The sequence below is a fragment of the Jaculus jaculus genome, chromosome 4 (genome assembly GCF_020740685.1).
Source record: "Jaculus jaculus isolate mJacJac1 chromosome 4, mJacJac1.mat.Y.cur, whole genome shotgun sequence".
Taxonomy (NCBI): Eukaryota; Metazoa; Chordata; class Mammalia; order Rodentia; family Dipodidae; genus Jaculus; species Jaculus jaculus.
The window spans coordinates 37,567,451-37,586,675 of NC_059105.1; the positions used below are offsets into that span (position 1 = coordinate 37,567,451).

The 19,225-nt window shown below is 39.8% G+C and overlaps 1 protein-coding gene across 1 annotated transcript in view; it reads right to left on the minus strand.

The window, feature by feature from the left end:
- Positions 1-19,225, minus strand: part of Bmpr2 (bone morphogenetic protein receptor type 2) — a 184,628-nt gene that overhangs the window by 47,840 nt on the left and 117,563 nt on the right. Inside the window, exons 4-5 of the mRNA XM_004653578.3 lie at positions 2,106-2,216; positions 827-918 (exon numbers count right to left, since the gene is read on the minus strand). Of these exons, the coding sequence (XP_004653635.2) occupies positions 827-918; positions 2,106-2,216 (203 nt within the window). The remainder of the gene's footprint in view (positions 1-826; positions 919-2,105; positions 2,217-19,225) is intronic.

The window sequence follows — 19,225 nt, forward strand, 5'->3', positions numbered from 1 at the left end:
CCAAATCTCTCATATCTATTGTTTAATACTTAAGAGATCATAGTTATTAAGTCATTACTAATAAAGATCATAAAATTAATCACCACAACATCACAGTAAGACTTTTTTATTTTTTTCTTGAGATAGGGTCTTGTTATGTAGCTCTGGATGAACTTGCTATATAGACTAGGTGGCCTGGAATTTGCAGCAGCTCTCCAACTTCTGCATCCTATGTGCAGAAATTACAGGTATGCATTACCATACCCAGCAGCATACTGTGTATATGTGTGTGATATAGTGTTATGTGTGTGTGTGATTTGCACATCCCATACACATGCATGTAGAGGCCAGAGGAGAATGTCTGTATCCCTCTCTTATCACTTATCCATGTATTTCCATGAGATGGGGTCTCTCCTTCAACCCAGAGTAGCTGACCACCATCAGTGAGCCCCAGAGAAGGATTCTCTGGTCTCTGCACCCCACCACCACCTGGACTGGGGTTACAGGCATATGTGGTCATGTCCAGCTTTTTTGTTTTCAAGGTACAGTCTCACTCTAGCCCAGGCTGACCTGGAATTCACTATGTAGGCTCAGGGCTGCCTCAAACTCACAGCGATCCTCCTGCCTCCAACTCCCAAGTGCTGGGATTAAAGGCGTATGCCACCATGTTTGGCATGTCTAGCTTCTTATATGGGTTCTATAGAATTGAATGTGGCAGTCTCTGGCCTGAGAGACCCTCATGCCTAAGTGGCAAGTGCTCTTAACCAGTAAGCCACCTTGCTGACTTCCAGCAAGACTTTTAAAATAGTTTCTGAGATATTACCAAACAATCTAAGAACAACCTTACCTCTAACAGCTTCAGATTATCTAAGTCAAGAGAGGGCTCTGATGCTGCTGCCTCCATCATGTTCATACTGTGAAGACCTTGTTTACGGTCTCCTATAGGAGGAAGAAAAATAATTACTAATGTGTGATTCTCTTAAAATTTTTATCACATTTTTTGTGTGTGGTGTACATGCATATATACGTGCATGTGGAGGTCAGAGGCTGACATGGTATCTCCCTTAATTGCTTTCCTTCTTATAGTTCAAGGCAAAGTCTCTCACTAAACCTGGAGTTCACCCACTCAGCTAGTCTTGTTACCCAGCTTGCCCTGGAAATCCACCTATATTTGCCTACCAAGCACTGAACTGTAGGCATATGATACTATGCTTTGCATTTACACTGGTGCTGGGTATCTGAACTCAGGCTCATGCCTGCATGGCAAGCTCTTCACCAACTGAGTCATCTCCTCAGTTCCTTTATCACTTTCTTTTTTCTTTTTGTTTTTCAAGGTAGGGTCTCACTCTAGCCCAGGCTGACCTGTAATTTACTATGGAGTCTCAGGGTGGCCGCCAACTCACAGCAATCCTCCTACCTCTGCCTCCTGAATGCTGGGATTAAAGGCATGTGCCACCATGCCTAGTTTATCACATTTTTAAAATGTGATAAAATGGAAGTTGCAGAAAGTGGCAAAATATTTACAAACTAGGAACTACTGATAAATGAAGATGAATAATGAGCAGCATGAAAGCTGAATTCTGTGAGGCATTTTCATAACAACTTAAGTTTAAAATCCTACGAAATTTTGTAAAAACGTTCAAGGAGATTTTGTTAGAATTATCCAAGTGAATGAAAGAATGGGTGCTGATTTCCTAAACAATGTATCATATCTAAAGTTCAATGGCTCACTAGATGTTTGATGAGGACTTACCATAATTTTTTTCAGATGTGAAGATAGCATTATGATTGTATATCCTCAAATCCTTATGAAGTATTTACAGAAGCACAGTATACGTGTTTTCATTCAAAATACTTCGTTGGTATGAAAGGGGATAGGGAGTGGGGATTTAAATGAAAAAAATATTGCCCACATGTAATAACTGTTAGAGTTGGGTGCCTTTTTGCATAAATTTGAAATTCTTTGTAAAAACTTAGAAAAGTATGTTGTAGAAGACAAATATGGGAGCTGCTATAATGCAGAGTTTGTTTCTTTTAGCATTTTCCACAAAGATTTTTAAAAGAAGATAAATTCTATATAAATGGCATGTTTAATAAATGACTGGACAAAAGTGTTTAGTTTTTACCTGTCAACATTCTGTATCCGAAACATAAGGCAACTATTAAAACAGCTAACACAGAGACTGATGCCAAAGCAATGATTATTGTCTCATCTCGGTTAAATGAATGAGGTGGACCTAAAAGAAAACAAATTTAGAAACATTGTCATCCTTCCCCTTAAAAGTATTTTGTTAAATATTGACAGAATGCCTTTTCAAAAAGTATCAACATATAATCAAATCAGGAATATTTTTGCATGGAAGGAAAAATTTGAAGTAGAAAGATTATATTTACTAGAGTTATTCAAAATATACTTTTCCATATTATTAAAACAGGGCAGGAGAGTAAATCATACAAACAATAAACATTTATACTATTCTATAAAAAATAAAATTTTGTAATTATATATTACATGTTTTAGTCATATAGGTTACTTTATACAGACTTGAAACACTTGTCAGTTATATACTTAATTATTAAAATACCCATTAAGTAATGAAACAAAACAGGCAAGATAGTTTTTTTTTGTTTGTTTGTTTTGGTTTTTTGAAATAGGGTCTTGCTCTAGCCCAGGCTCATCTGGAATTCACTATGTAGTCTCAGGGTGGTCTCGAACTCATGGTGATCCCTCTACCTCTGCCTCCCGAGTGCTGGGATTAAAGGCATGAGCCACCATGCTGGTCTCAAGATAGTTTATTTAAGTACACAGTATTTAGGATTACAATTTTTTGTTTTGTTTTTTTTAAAGATAGGGTTTGCTATACAGCCCAGGGTGACCTTGAATGTATATATTCCTTCTGCCTCGGCCTCCCAAGTATTGGGATTCCAGCATGGGCAACCAAGCCTGGCTTCACATTTATTTTAAGGTTATAGGTCTAAGCCACTCATTCAGAGGGCTTTAGCAAATTATTTTACTTTTGTTACTCATTTCCTCATTTGTTAAAAAAAAAGAAATAGCTGGGCATGGTGGTACATAGGTTCAAGGCCATCTTGAGACTACATAGTGAATTAAATTCCAGATCAGCCTGGGCTAGACCAAGACTCTACCTCAAACAACAACAACAAAAAGAAAATAATCAGTTATGAGGCTTAGATGGAAGTCTTCATCGTTACAAAAGTGTGAAGTATATCCTCTATGCAATCTAATCAATGGTAGTTAAATTCATCAATACTAATATCATTAATAATGAAGCTCAGTTCTTCCAACTAAAAAAATTTTTTCCCATTTGAGCCCAAGTTTACTCAACTGCAGAATGGAAACAAAGGTTTCTAAATCACTATTTGTAATGTCATTATTTCATTATTTGTGAAATATCCCTTCACATCCATTAGAGTAGTGTTGATGAGGATATAGAAAAATAGGAACCTTCAATCACTGCTGGTGAGAATGTAAAATGGTGCAGTTGTTTTTAGAAAACAGTGAGGCAATTCCTCAAAAAGTTAAATGTGGAATTATCATTTGTCCTAAGATCTCCACTTTTAGGTTTCTAAATCACAGGGCCATCAATATGTGACCCAGGTATGGCCAATCTTTTAAAGACATTGTGACTTGACATTGTCATATGCAAAGCTCATACTTGAGAACTATGTAACTGAGCTACCAAAAAAAAAAAAAAAAGTCTCATCCTGTTTTTAGTAGTTTATGGTTCTGTGTTGGTAAGCATTCATAGCTATCCTCAGCTACTTATCTAGAGGAAACGCCACTTAGGGTGGATGTCCACAGCTTGAGCTTATCTACAAGAGAACAGGTACAATAATGAAGATTTATGGTAAGAAAAAATAATTGAAGTATTTTATGTAGAAAAAGAGAAAAATTTAAGGATGTATGGTGTTTTGAATAGCTAGAGAGAATGACTAGATCCAATTAGTGTATGTTCAAATCAATGAACACTAGCACAGAATACAGAACTTACAGCTTATAAATAAAGAAGTCTGAAGCAGAGTGAGTTTCTCCATGAAATAGCTATTTTGCTAGAGGTTTGCATGCAATGCTTGACCAGAGGCAAGGTTGGATAAATGCTGCTATCCTTACATAATCATTTTAATATTCAATCAGAATCAAGTATACTGTATTTTAAAACTTACTTGGGTTAGTATGATTGCATGTCTTCAAACTAGAACCAACCAATCTACCTACCTTCCTTCCCTCCTTCCTTTTTTTTTGGGGGGGGGGGTTCTTACTATAGCTCAGGCTGACCTGGAATCCACTATGCAATCTCAGGATAGCCTCAAACTCACAGTGATCCTCCTACCTCGACCTCCCAAGTGCTGGGATTAACAGCATATGCCATCATGCCTGGCTAAACTAGAACTTTTCTATGGCAAAGGAAGTTCCTCTATGGCAGCCAATTCCTCTGATGGGTATTCCTGTTCTAAATACATTTATCTCAACTTATGCATAGCTGTATAAATAAGTATCAATAACAATATTTCTTCCACAGAAGAGAATTCATGCCTGGTATTGTACACCTTGCCACAAATCTATGACTAGGGACATAGGCCCTATGGTGGAATCTCTGACTATAGTTATGCTAAATGGACAGCATGGTAGTTTGATTCAGGTGTCCCACATAAATTTAGGTGTTCTGAATGCTAAGCTCCCAGCTGATAGAAATTTGGGAATTAACACCTCCTGGAGGCAGTGCATTGTTGGGGTGGGTTTATGGTTGTTATAACGAGCTTCCTCTTGCCAGTGTTTGACACATTCTCCTGTTGCTATGGTCCACCTGATGTTGGCCAGGAGGTGATGTCCACCCTCTGCTCATGCCATCATTTTCCCCTGCCATCATGGAGCTTCCCCTCAAGTTTGTAAGCCAAAATAACCCCCCCCCCCACACACACACACACAAGCTGCTCTTGGTCAGGTGATTTCTGCCAGCAATGCAAACCTGACTGCAACAGACAACATTATAAGTCTTTTAAGCAACTGTATTTGTTCCCACAGCTTAGTGCTGCTTGCAGTCTCTATAAGAGAAGCTTCTTATATCAATGGGCATGGTTAATACAAAGATGCATAGTTGGCAAAATTGCTGAAAATAAGTGACTACTAATGAGCTCATCTTCAAACAGCACATCTAGACCACTCCTTTCAAGGTTTATAGAACTTCATGAAAGAGGGGGCAGAAAGAATATAACAGGAGAATGGGGAGGGCTGAAAAATGCTGTCTGTCATCTGAATGCAACATGGCTGTTACATTCATGAACTCACACCAGCTGTGGTTTCCAACACAAGACTGAGCCTGCTGATACTTCACCACTGATGAGGGAAGGACATGAGACTCCAGACCTCCCAGACTACCTAAGTGGCAGCTAATGGCTGCTAGGAGAAGGGGAGTCAGGTTCATTCATCAGTGGTGCAGTCACTGGTAAGTTGCCCATTTCACATTAAATAATCTTCTACCCACGATCATACAAGCAACCCTAACGTAACTCAATGGGTTAAAAAAAAGGCATAAAAATTAGATGGGAGTTAATGAGGAATGAAAAAAGGTGTTGATGGGAGAGGATAAATGAGGGTAGCTGGAAGAAATAAGATATACATTTATATACATGTATGAAATGTTAAAAATGGAAAAAATGAATAAAAAGATTTAAGGAAATTAGTATTTCTAGAGAAGAATCTGTTGCAGCATTGAAATATTCTTAAGTTCAGGAAAATTATTAGATATTAATAGACCCTAACATATTGATAATTGTACTTTTAATATACATAGTAACTTATAGACAGAAAAGTTGCATATAAAAATTCATCCTGGGTTAAAGATATAGTTCAGTGACAGAGTGCTTGCCTAGCATGTGCAAGTCCCTGCGTTGAAAAAAAAAGAGAGGGGGTCTGGAGCTAAGATGGCTTAGCTGTTAAGGTGCTTGCCTATGAAGCCTAAGGGCCTAGGTTTGATTCCCTAGAACCCACATAAGGCAGATGCACAAGGGGGCGCAAGCATCTGGAGTTGGTTTGCAATGGCTAGAGGCTCATTCTTTTTCTCTGTCTGCCCCCCCCCCAATAAATAAAAATAAAATAAAATATGAAAAAAGAGAGAGGAAAGAAGGGAGAGATAGATATAGTGAAAAAACAAGAACACAACCACACAATAACAACAAAAGCTTACTTCATCTTACTTTAATGGGATGAAAAATTAGACCTCTTATATATTGCTTCTGGTAAGACTATGAAGTGATAGAAATGTAATAACCAATGTAGGGGGTTCTCAAAAAGTTATCAGAAGAGGGCTGCAGAGATGGCTTAGTGGTTAAGGCATTTGCCTGAGAAGCCTACGGACCCAGGTTCAATTTCCCCAGTACTCATGTAAGCCAGATGTACAAGGTGGAGTTTGTTTGCAGTGGCTAGAGGCTCTGGCATGCCCATGTTCATTTGTTTCTCTCTCTCTCTCTCAAATAAAATGTTTAAATAAGAAAGTTATCAGCTGGGCATGGTGGTGCACACCTTTAATCCCAGCACTTGGGAGGCAGAGGTGGGGCATCGCCATGAGTTCAAGGACACCCTGAGACTGCATAGTGAATTCCAGGTCAGCCTGAGCTAGAGTGAAACCCTACCTCAAAACAAACAAACAAACAAAAGTTATCAGAGGAGGATTACTGTAAATATGAGACCAGCTTGGGACTATAGAGTGAGTTCCAGGTCAGCCTGGGCTAGAGTGAGACCTTCCCTCAAAAAATAAATTAAAAAAAAATTAATTAATTAATTAAAATAATTTTTCTTAGCCAGTCATGGTGGGGTACGCATTTAATCCCAGCACTCAGGAGGCAGATGGAGGAAGATCGCCATGAGTTCAAGATCACCTTGAAACTACATAGTGAATTCCAGGTCAGCCTGGGCTACAATGAGACCCTAGCTCAAAAGCCACACAACCACCAAAAAGTTATCAGGATTTCTGTAAGACCAGTAATTCTATCCCTAGGCAATAGATTTTCAAACAAAAACTTCTACACAGATGTTCACAGCCCTACACTGCACAACAGCTACAAGTGGGAATGTAAATGCTCATGCACTGATGAATCAGTAAACAAGATACAGCGTATCTATACAAATGACATGCAAAGAGTAGCATGTTCTAAGATCCCACTTCTATAAAATATCCCAAGCAGGCAAATCCACAGAGACAAAAGTAGACTAGCAGTTGCTAGGCATGAGCAGAGGGAAAAGGGAGTGAGTACTTACTAGATACAGGATTTCCCTTGTGGGGTGATGACAATGTTTTGGAACTACAAAGAGGTAATGGTTGCCCAGCATTATGAAGGTACTAAATAGTGCATTTTACCCTGGTTAATTCTGTCTTAAAATTGTGCTACTATTTTTTTAAAAAAAATAATCATTTTAGAATTTATTAAATCCACTCATATTCAATACATTTAAACACAAAATAAAATAATTTATGACTTTTTAACATTAATATTTTAAGTGCTTACAGATCACCTTCTCTTATCATTAAAACTATCAAATACAGTACCCCATCCATGGGGTACATTACAAGATGCTCAGTGGACACCTGAAACCTCTAATAGCACTACACCCTACATAGTTGGTTCTCCTTATTCATAGGTTCCATGGTATGAACAGGTTGGAAAAAGATAGGATTCGTGTCTCATGTGGGATAGCATGACACAGTGTTCGATTTCATCATATTACTCAGAATAACACACAATTAAAAACTTATGAATTGTTCATTTCTAATTTTTTTTCCTGTATAATAGACCAAAGTTGATTGTAAGCAACTGATAGCTTAGACAAAACCAAGAATAAAGTGTGGGGAGGGGGGAACAACATTAAAAAATTTTTGAGCTGGGTGTGGTGGTACACACCTGTAATCCTAGCACCTAGAAGATGGAGGCAGGAGGATCAGGACTTCAAAGACATCTCTGGCTACACAGTGATTCATGGCCCCCCTGGGCTACAGCGTGGGACACTGTCTCAAACACAAAAGTGGGAGTGGGAGGGGGGATAAGAGAGGACAAAGAGAGATGAATACAGCCAGATACACAGGAGGCGCATGTGTCTGGAATTCACTAGCAGTGGCTAGAAGCCCTGGCTTGTCCATTCTCTCTCTGTTTACTTGTTTCTTTCTCTCCTAAATAAATAAATATGTTTTTTTTTAATTTTTATTAACATTTTCCATGATTATAAAATATATCCCATGGTAATTCCCTCCCTCCCCACCCCCACACTTTCCCGTTTGAAATTCCATTCTCAATCATATTACCTCCCCATTACAATCATTGTAATTACATATATACAATATCAACCTATTAAGTATCCTCCTCCCTTCCTTTCTCCACCCTTTATGTCTCCTTTTCAACTTACTGGCCTCTGCTACTAAGTATTTTCATTCTCACACAGAAGCCCAGTCATCTGTAGCTAGGATCCCCATATGAGGGAGAACATGTGGCGCTTGGCTTTCTGGGCCTGGGTTACCTGACTTAGTATAATACTTTCCAGGTCCATCCATTTTTCTGCAAATTTCATAACTTCATTTTTCTTTACCGCTGAGTAGAACTCCATTGTATAAATGTACCACATCTTCATTATCCACTCATCTGTTGAGGGACATCTAGGCTGGTTCCATTTCCCAGCTATTATAAATTGAGCAGCAATAAACATGGTTGAGCATGTACTTCTAAGGAAATGAGATGAGTCCTTTGGATATATGCCTAGGAGTGCTATAGCTGGGTCATATGGTAGATCAATCTCTAGCTGCTTTAGGAACCTCCACACTGTTTTCCACAATGGCTGGACCAGATTGCATTCCCACCAGCAGTGCAGAAGGGTTCCTTTTTTTCCACATCCCCGCCAACATTTATGATCATTTGTTTTCATGATGGTGGCCAATCTGACAGGAGTGAGATGGAATCTCAATGTAGTTTTAATCTGCATTTCCCTGATGACTAGTGACGTAGAACATTTTTTTAGGTGCTTATATGCCATACGTATTTCTTCCTTTGAGAACTCTCTATTTAGCTCCTTAGCCCATTTTTTGATTGGCCTGTTTGATTCCTTATTAGTTAACTTTTTGAGTTCTTTGTATATCCTAGATATTAATCCTCTATCAGATATATAGCTGGCAAAGATTTTTTTACCATTCTGTAGGTTGCCTCTTTGCTTTTCTCACTGTGTCCTTTGCGGTGCAAAATCTTTGTAATTTCATTAGGTCCCAGTGGTTAATCTGTGGTTTTATTGCCTGAGCAATTGGGGTTGTATTCAGAAAGTCTTTGCCAAGACCAATATGTTGGAGGGTTTCCCCTACTTTTTCCTCTAGCAGTTTCAAAGTTTCCGGTCTGATGTTAAGGTCTTTAATCCATTTGGACTTAATTCTTGTGCATGGCGAGAGAGAAGAATCTATTTTCATCCTTCTGCAGATATTTATCCAGTTTTCAAAACACCATTTGCTGAAGAGGCTGTCTCTTCTCCAATGAGTATTTTTGGCATTTTTATCGAATATCAGGTGGCTATAGCTACTTGGGCTTACATCTGGGTCCTCTATTCTGTTCCACTGATCTACATGTCTGTTTTTGTGCCAGTACCATGCTGTTTTTGTTACTATGGCTCTGTAGTATAGGTTAAAATCAGGTATGGTGATACCACCAGCCTCTTTTTTGTTGCTCAGTATTATTTTAGATATTCGAGGTTTTTTATGATTCCAAATGAATTTTTGGATTGTTTTTTCTATTTCCATGAAGAAAGCCTTTGGAATTTTGATAGGGATTGCATTAAATGTGTAGATTGCTTTAGGTAAGATTGCCATTTTCACGATATTGATTCTCCCAAGCCAGGAACAAGGGATGTTTCTCCACTTTCTAGTGTCTTCTGCAATTTCTCGCTTGAGTGTCTTAAAGTTCTCATTGTATAGATTCTTTGCTTCCTTAGTTAGGTTTATTCCAAGGTATTTTATTTTTTTTGATGCAATTGTGAATGGGAGTGATTCTCTGATTTCATCCTCTGTGTGTTTGTTGTTAGCATATATGAAGGCTACTGATTTCTGTGTATTTATTTTGTATCCTGCTACATTGCTGTAGGTTTTGATTAGCTCTAACAGCTTGCTAGTAGAGTCTTTAGGGTCCTTTATGTATAGAATCATGTCATCTGCAAATAATGATAACTTGATTTCTTCCTTTCCAATTTGTATCCATTTTATGTGTGTCTCTTGCCTTATTGCTATGGCTAAGACTTCCAAAACTATATTAAATAGAAGTGGAGACAGTGGACACCCTTGTCTTGTTCCTGATTTTAGTGGAAAAGCTTCCAGTTTTTCCCCATTTAGTAATATGTTGGCTGTAGGCTTGTCATAAATAGCCTTTATTATATTGAGATATGCTCCTTCTATTCCCAGTCTCTGTAGGACTTTTATCATGAAGGGATGTTGGATTTTGTCAAATGCTTTCTCTGCATCTAATGAGATGATCATGTGATTTTTGTCCTTCAACCCATTTATGTAATGTATTACATTTATAGATTTGCGTATGTTGAACCATCCCTGCATCTCTGGGATAAAGCCTACTTGGTCAGGGTGAATGATCTTTTTGATATACTCTTGTATTCTGTTTGCCAATATTTTGTTGAGAATTTTTGCATCTATGTTCATGAGGGAGATTGGTCTGTAATTTTCTTTTTTTGTTCTATCTTTGCCTGGTTTTGGTATCAGGGTGATGCTGGCCTCATAGAAGGAGTTTGGTAGGATTCCTTCTTTTTCTATTTCCTGGAAAAGCTTAAGAAGCAATGGTGTTAGCTCTTCCTTAAAAGTCTGGTAAAATTCAGCAGTGAATCCATCCGGGCCTGGGCTTTTTTTAGTTGGGAGATTATTGATAACTGCTCGGATCTCCATGTTTGTTATAGGTCTATTTAAGTGATTAATCTCATTTTGATTTAATTTAGGTAGGTCATATAGATCAAGGAAATCATCCATTTCTTTCAGATTTTCATACTTTGTGGAGTATATGCTTTTATAGTATGTCCCTATAATTTTTTGAATTTCTCTGGAATCTGTTGTGATGTTACCTTGTTCATCTCTGATTTTATTAATTTGTGTCTCTTCTCTCTTTCTTTTGGTCAGATTTGCTAAGGGTTTATCAATCTTGTTTATCCTTTCAAAGAACCAACTCTTTGTTTCATTAATTCTTTGGATTGTTCTTTTTGTTTCTATTTCATTAATTTCTGCCCTAATCTTTATTATTTCTTCCCGTCTACTACTTTTTGGTTTGCCCTGTTCTTCTTTTTCCAAGGCTTTAAGGCGAAGCATTAGGTCGTTTACTTGCGACCTTTCTAATTTCTTAATATAGGCACTTAAGGCTATAAATTTACCTCTTAGAACTGCCTTCATTGTGTCCCAGAGATTTTGGTATGTTGTGTTCTCATTATCATTTGACTCTATAAATTTTTTGATTTCCTTTTTGATTTCTTCATTGACCCACTCATCATTTAGTAATGTATTGTTTAGCTTCCATGATTTTGTGTATGCTCTATAGCCTTTCTTGCTACTGATTTGTAGTTTAATTCCATTGTGGTCAGATAGAATGCAAGGAATTATTTCAATTTTCCTGAATTTGTTAAGATTTGCTTTGTGTCCTAATATATGGTCTATTTTAGAGAATGTTCCATGTGCTGCTGAAAAGAATGTATATTCTGCAGCCTTTGGATGAAATGTCCTGTATATATCTGTTAGGTCCATTCCTTCTATGACCTCATTTAGTCCAGATGCCTCTCTGTTTATTCTTTCCCTGGATGACCTGTCAATTGATGAGAGTGGGGTGTTAAAGTCACCCACCACCACCGTGTTTGGTGTTATCTGTGACCTTAGTTCTAATAGTGTTTGTTTGACGAATTTGGGAGCCCCCATGTTAGGTGCATATATGTTTAGGATTGTAATGTCCTCCTGTTGGAGTGTGCCCTTAATCAATATAAAGTGACCTTCCTTATCTTTTTTGACTAACTTCGGACTAAAGTCCACCCTGTCTGATATTAGGATAGCAACCCCTGCTTGTTTTCTAGGCCCATTTGCTTGAAACACCGTCTTCCAACCTTTCACCCTAAGATAATGTCTATCCTTTGTAGAAAGGTGAGTTTCTTGAAGACAACAAATTGTAGGATCCTGCTTTTTAACCCAGTCTGCAAATCTATGTCTTTTCGTTGGGGCATTGAGACCGTTGATATTAAGAGATATTATTGAAAGGTGTGTATTTATGTTTGCCATTTGTGTGTGTGTGTGTGTGTTACTTGTTCTACCTGTGCTCTCTTCTGTTAACTGGTATTTGAGTATGGCTGGTTTTTTCTAGGTTCCTTATATGTGTGCTTTTCCTTTTGTTCAGCATGGAGGATTCTATCAAGTATTTTCTGTAGAGCTGGTTTTGTCTTCAGATATTCCTTTAACCTGCTTTTGTCATGGAATGTCTTTATTTCTCCATCTATTTGGATGAATAACTTTGCAGGATAAAGTAACCTTGGTTGACAGTTGTTATCTTTCAGAACTTGGAATATATCACTCCAGGCCCTTCTGGCTTTAAAAGTTTGTGTTGAATAATCTGCTGTAATCCTGATGGGCTTGCTTTTGTAGGTAACTTGATTTTTCTCTCTAACTGCTTTCAATATTTTTTCTTTGGTTTGTGTGTTTGGAAGTTTGAGTATAATGTGGCGAGGAGAGTTTCTTTCTGGGTTTTGTCTGGCTGGGGTTCTAAAGGCTTCCTGTATCTGTATTGGCACCTCTTTCCCAATTTGGGGAAAATTTTCCTCTATGATTTTGTTGAAGATGCCTACTATGCCTCTGGAGTGGAATTCTTCTCCTTCTACTATGCCCTGAATTCTTATATTGGATCTTTTCATAGTGTCCCGAATATCTTGAAATTCCCACTCATACTTTTCTATAAGTTTGTCTTTCTCTTTGTTGGACTGCATTAGGTCTGCCACCTGATCTTCTAGCTTAGATATTCTGTCCTCTCCCTCATCCATCCTACTGGTGAGATTTTCTACAGAGTTTTTTATTTCATTAACTGTGTTCTTCATTGCTAGTAATTCTGACTGGTTTTTCTTTATTATTTCTATTTCTCTATTTATGTCTTGTATTGCCTTCTTTATTTCATTAAATTGGTGTCCTGCCTCTTCTTTGATTCCTTTGATTTCCTCTTTGATTTCTTCTATTGTTTTCATGTGTTCTTTGACCTCTTTGAACATATTTATAATTATTCTTTTGAACTCTTTCTCAGGCATTTCCTCTAACTCTTTCTCACTGGAGGACATTTCTGATGCATTAATACTTTTAGGTGGATTTATATCGTCTTGCTTTTTAGTGTTTCTTGTGTTATAATGTATATATTTTTGCATCTTGGATTAAGTTAATGCTTGGATTTTCTAGCTAGCTGTGTATTCTTAGCTGTATCAATTGATTTGATGTAATATATTTTCAGGGTAGGACCTTAAGGTATTAGGTGTGGCTCTTAAGACTCTCAGAGTATCTACAAAGATGTTCTTAGGGGTTGAGTTTCCCTGCTATAGGAGTATTCAAGCAGGCTGAGTGGAATAATATACTGGTAGATTCTAAAATTTAGCTAAACACTGTACCCATTCCATCAAAAACAGCCCCGAGTATGTATGCAAGAGTAGTTATTATAATGACCAGATCCTCTATCAACAAAGAGGTTTAGATTTCTGGTCTGTTGAGGTATCCAAGTCAGCTTGTGACCAAGTGAGACCCTTCCCTGGTGCAATCCCAGTTACCTTGGGTGATTGTGGTCTCAGTCAAGTTGCTGCCTGGGTCGTCGGGCTGCTGTTCTGATTTCTGGAGTTGGGCACTTGCTTTTCCTACGGGGCAAACTGAGCCGCTGCTGCCGCCTCTGCAGCTGTTGTAGGTGCCACCCCCGGAGCCCCCACCGCTGCTGAAGCTGCCGTTGCCGTGTCCACCGCTGCTGCTCACCCCGAAGCCGCTGCTGCGGGATCTGTCACCGCTGCCGCTCCTGGGTCCGCTGCTGCTGGGGCCACTGGTACCGGTGCTGGAGCCGCTGAAGTTGCTGCCGAATTCTGCTCCTGCTTGGGTCCCGCCGTCAGCCCAAGTTGGCGTGGCCGGGTCCCGGGCCGCTGCTGTGTTCGCTGGAGCTGGGTTCAGGCGGCGGGGGAGGGGAGGGAGCCGCGGCTGCTCTGGTTGTATCGTTTCTCCACATGTGCTTTTACCTCGCGGTCTGCTCCTCCCTCCGTTGCTCGCTGCCGCTCCCCCCTCACGTTTCCCGAGTTGCGGAGAGCGTGGTGTGAGGGGAAAATCCCGCACCTGGCTTGTCCTGCGGCTCGAGCCGAGAGTCCGGCGGTTTTCTGCCGCTCCGCGGTTGCGGCAGGTAGCCGAGCCGCCCCGGAGCCGCTGTTCCCGCCTGTGCAGGCTCTGGATGCTCTATAACTCTTCCACTTCTCTGCTGCCGCCTCAACTTCCTATACACCTCACTTTTTAGTAAAAGTGTGTATTTTGCTGAGTTTTTTTTGGTCTTTCCCCCCCCAGGCTGTTTTGGCGTGGTACCTACGCCGCCATCTTAACCGGAAGTCAATAAATATGTTTTAAAGTGGGATAAATATGTTCAAAAATATTGTTTACATGTAAGAAACTTTAAAACATAAAAATTATTTTCAGGAAACACAAAAAATAAGTAAAATAAAATTTTAAGAAGAAAATATTTAGACACTTTTCAAAGTCAGAACAAGAACTTGGCACTCATTGATCCATTTCTTCACTTATTTAGATAGGATCTCCTTTAGCTCAAGTAATAGGAGAGGCCTGGAACTCAGTATGTAGCCAAGGATGACTCTAAACTTCTGGCCTTCCTGGCTCCACCTCCTGAGTGTACAGGTGTGTAGCACCATACTTGGTTTATGTAGCACCCTGCAATGAAACCCAGGGCTTCCTGCAAGCAAGGCAATCACTCTACCAAATAAACTATATTCCCAGCCCAGCACTTTGTTTTAAATATTATCAAATAATACTCATATTTTGTTTTATTAGAGTCAAAAGAGGAAAAAAGGTAGAAGATGAAAAGTGAAGGATAAAAAGAAGAAACATGGAGGTAACAAAAATAGTCACATTTAAAACCGAGGCTTAGGGCCTGGAGAGATGGCTTAGTGGTTAAGCACTTGCCTGTGAAGCCTAAGGACCCAGGTTCAAGGCTTGATTCCCCAGGACCGACGTAAGCCAGATGCACAAGGGGGCGCACACATCTGGAGTTCAGTTTGCAGTGGCGGGAGGTCCTGGCGCGCCCATTCTCTCCCTCCTTCTCCCTCCCTCCCTCCTTCCCTCTCCCTCCCTCTCTCTCTCTCTGCCTCTTTCTCTGTCTGTCGCTCTCAAATAAATAAATAAAAATAAAAATAAAACCAAGGCTTAAAGAAGACAGGAAAAGGAAAGACCAAAACTCAAGGGTGAATGCTGACTTGAAGCAGCAGTTTCTTGTCATATTTAGCATTCTGTTAGGTAGAGGTTATCAAAAAAACCATCTAGGGCTGGAGAGATGGCTTAGTGGTTAAGCGCTTGCCTGTGAAGCCTAAGGACCCCGGTTCAAGGCTCGGTTCCCCAGGTCCCACGTTAGCCAGATGCACAAGGGGGCGCACACGTCTGGAGTTCGTTTGCAGAGGCTGGAAGCCCTGGTGTGCCCATTCTCTCTCTCTTCCTCTATCTGTCTTTCTCTCTGTGTCTGTCGCTCTCAAATAAATAAATTTAAAAAAAATTAAAAAAAAACATCTATTTTTAGATTCCTCTGAAACTTAAATTAAGAATCTTTAGTCTTGCCTTTACTATTAATTATAACAGATTTTGGGGGGCTGAAGCGATGGCTTAAGTGATTAAGGCACTTGCCTGCAAAGCCAAAGGATCCAGGTTCCATTCCCCAGGACCCACATTAGCCAGATGCACAAGGAGGCGCACGCATCTGGAGTTCATTTGCAGTAGCTGGAGGCCCTGGCACACCCATCCTCCCTCCCTCCTCCCCTCTCTCTCTCCCCCTTCTCTGTGAAATAAAGAAAAGAGAAAGGAAGGAAGGGAGGGAGGGAGGGAGGGAGGGAGGGAGGGAGGGAGGGAGGGAGGGAGGGAGGGAGAAAATGTCTCACATCAATTATAATAGAATTTTTTGAGGTCTACAGAACAATAACCTGAAAGTTCTGCATTCTTATGCACTACTCTTTACTCACGCCCACAACTTTCTCCTATCATTAGTATCTTTCATTAGTGTGGGCTAGAGAGTAAATTGTGTTCGCTGTCCTCAAAATTCATATCCTAATGTAATGAGATTGGGAGATCAGGCTTGGATTAAGTCATGAAGGTAAGGACTTCATGATGGGATATGTGTCTTATACGAAGATCTATCAAGGGCTGGAGAGATGGCTTAGCAGTTAAGGTGTTTGCCTGCAAAGCCAAAGGATCCCAGCTTGACTCTCCAGGAACCATGTCAGCCAGATGCACAAGGGAGCACATGCATCTGGAGTTTGTTTGCAGTGGCTGAAGGCCCTGCATGCACATGTGCACGCACTCCCACCCCCCCTCAAATAAATAAAATAAAATAAAAGAAGAGCTATCAGACCGTATCACAATAGCCTGTAATCCCAGGACATTGGGGATAATAATGCTATCCTGAAGGAAGAAGCTGATGTTGTGCTGATTAAAAGATACACATGGACCGGGCATGGTGGCACAAGCCTTTAATCCCAGTTTGGGAGGCAGAGAGGTAGGAGGATTGCTGTGAGTTTGAGGCCACCCTGAGACTCCATAGTGAGTTCCAGGTCAGCCTGGGCTAGAGTGAGAACCTACCTCAAAAAAAAAAAAAAAAAAAAAAAAAAAAAAGAAAAGAAAAAGAAAAAAGAAACAAGAGAGAAAGAAAGGAAAGAAAAAAGAAAGAAACATCACCAAACCCAAGTCAAGGAAAAGCACATTCATGGAAACCCATGTTTTTTTTTGTTTGTTTTTGTTTTGTTTGGTTTGGTTTGGTTTTTCTGAGGTAGGGTCTCACTCTAGCCCAGGCTGACCTGGAATTCACTATGTAGCCTCAGGGTGGCCTCGAACTCACAGCAATCCTCCTACCTCTGCCTCCCAGTGCTGGGATTAAAGGCGTGCGCCACCACGCCTGGCTGGGTTTGACGGTATTTCATGTTGAGCAGTCTAACTGGTATATGAATGTGTGGTGTTGGGGATCAAACCCAAAGCCTCACACATGATCTACTACTGTGATACACTCCTAGTTCACGTCTATTTTATATGGAATGTCTATGACTTCTTTTTTATTTTTTACTTTGTGAGAACACGTGTGTTTGTGTGTACACAAGTGTGCATGTACACAGGAGGGCCTCTTGCCACTGAAAACAAAATATTAGACACTTGTGCCACTTTTTGGGTCCTGCTTTATGTGAGTGCTGGGAAATTGAAGCTGGGCTGGCAGCCTTTATAAGCAAGCACCTTTTTCAATTTAGCTATCTTCCCCTCTCTATTTATATATGATGCTCTAATGTAAAATACCTAAATGCAAGAAGTATGCTAAAATGTTAGCAAAGATTTTGGAAAATATGTATTATTCATAGTTTCTAAATCTCTAAAGTAAATGTGCTATTCATTTTGAACAGGAGAAAAGCAATAACCATCATTAGTTTTTAAATATTTTATTTTTATTTTTTTACAATCAGAGAGAGAGAGAGACAGACAGACAGACAATGGGCACACCAGGGCCTCCACCCACTGCAAACTCCAGATGAATGTGCCACTTTGTGCATCTGACTTTACGTGGGTACTGGGGAATCGAACCTAGCTCAATAGGTTTTGAATGCAAGCGCCTTAACTGCTAAGCCATCTCTCCAGCCCAATAGCCATCATTTTGAAAGGACTAGATACTTGTTCTCTAGGAGTTAATAATGTATTAGGTTTCCTATGTAAGCTGTGCCCCTTATTAGTTTGGTAAGTCATTCTTGCTTTGATATCAATGATGAATTATCCTCTAACATCATTTGGGGGATCCCAGCTGTCCTGGAAGTTACAGAGTTTAGAAATACTGGTATCTGGTATGAAAGATTTACTGCATCAGAAACAAAAATTCTACTTAAATTTGCCACTCTTCTTTGAGAAGCCTACACCCATGTTCTTGTGTCTTATACTTTCTTCCTGAGTGTGCTTAAAATCCGTATTAAAAATCTTTTAATGAACCAACTCTGCTTCAAGGAAAATTCTACTCTATGTTAAACAAAATTTACAATAAAATGATTGTTTCCAACCTATTTTTCTTTTTATTTATTTATTTGAGAGAGAGATACAGAGATAGGCAGGGAGTAAGAGAGAATGGGCATGCCAGGGCCTTTAGCCATTGCAAATGAACTCCAGATGCATGTGCCTCCTTGTGCATCTATCTGGCTTGCATGTCCTAGGGAACTGAACCTGGGTCTTTTGGCTTTGCAGGTAAGTGCCTTAACTGCTCAGCCATCTCTCCAGGCCTATTTTTCCTTTATCTATAAAATCTAAACATATCACAGCTATCTAATCGACTTCATGGCCATCTCACATTGTCAATTTAAATCCTAGTTTTATCCAATGGATAAAAGGTTTACCATGCATTTGGAATCTTCTTTCTCCTTATTTCCAAATCTTAAAAGATAAAGTTAAAGTAGGCACATAATTAAGATCCACTGAGGGATGGATGAACATACATCTCAAAATCAAGATAATCAAATGACGTCTTCAGAGCAAACTAAAGAAGTAAACAAGGGAAGGGGAATAAATGATTTAGAAGAACAGCTAAACTGTTTGGCATAGTGTGGGTTGTTGAAAACCATAGACACAGACAGAAGAGACTGACATGAAGCCAAAAGGTCTGGGATGGGGCTGGAGAGATGGCTTAGCGGTTAAGCGCTTGCCTGTGAAGCCTAAGGACCCCGGTTCGAGGCTCGGTTCCCCAGGTCCCAAGTTAGCCAGATGCACAAGGGGGTGCACGCGTCTGGAGTTCGTCTGCAGAGGCTGGAAGCCCTGGCGCGCCCATTCTCTCTCTCCCTCTATCTGTCTTTCTCTCTGTGTCTGTCTCTCTCAAATAAATAAATAAAAATTAAAAAAAAAAAAAGGTCTGGGATGCCCTTTAGGGTTGATCCTGTAGCCAAAACAAGCAAACTGCCAGCAGACTATATGGATGAAATGCAGCTGTACATCAAAGACTA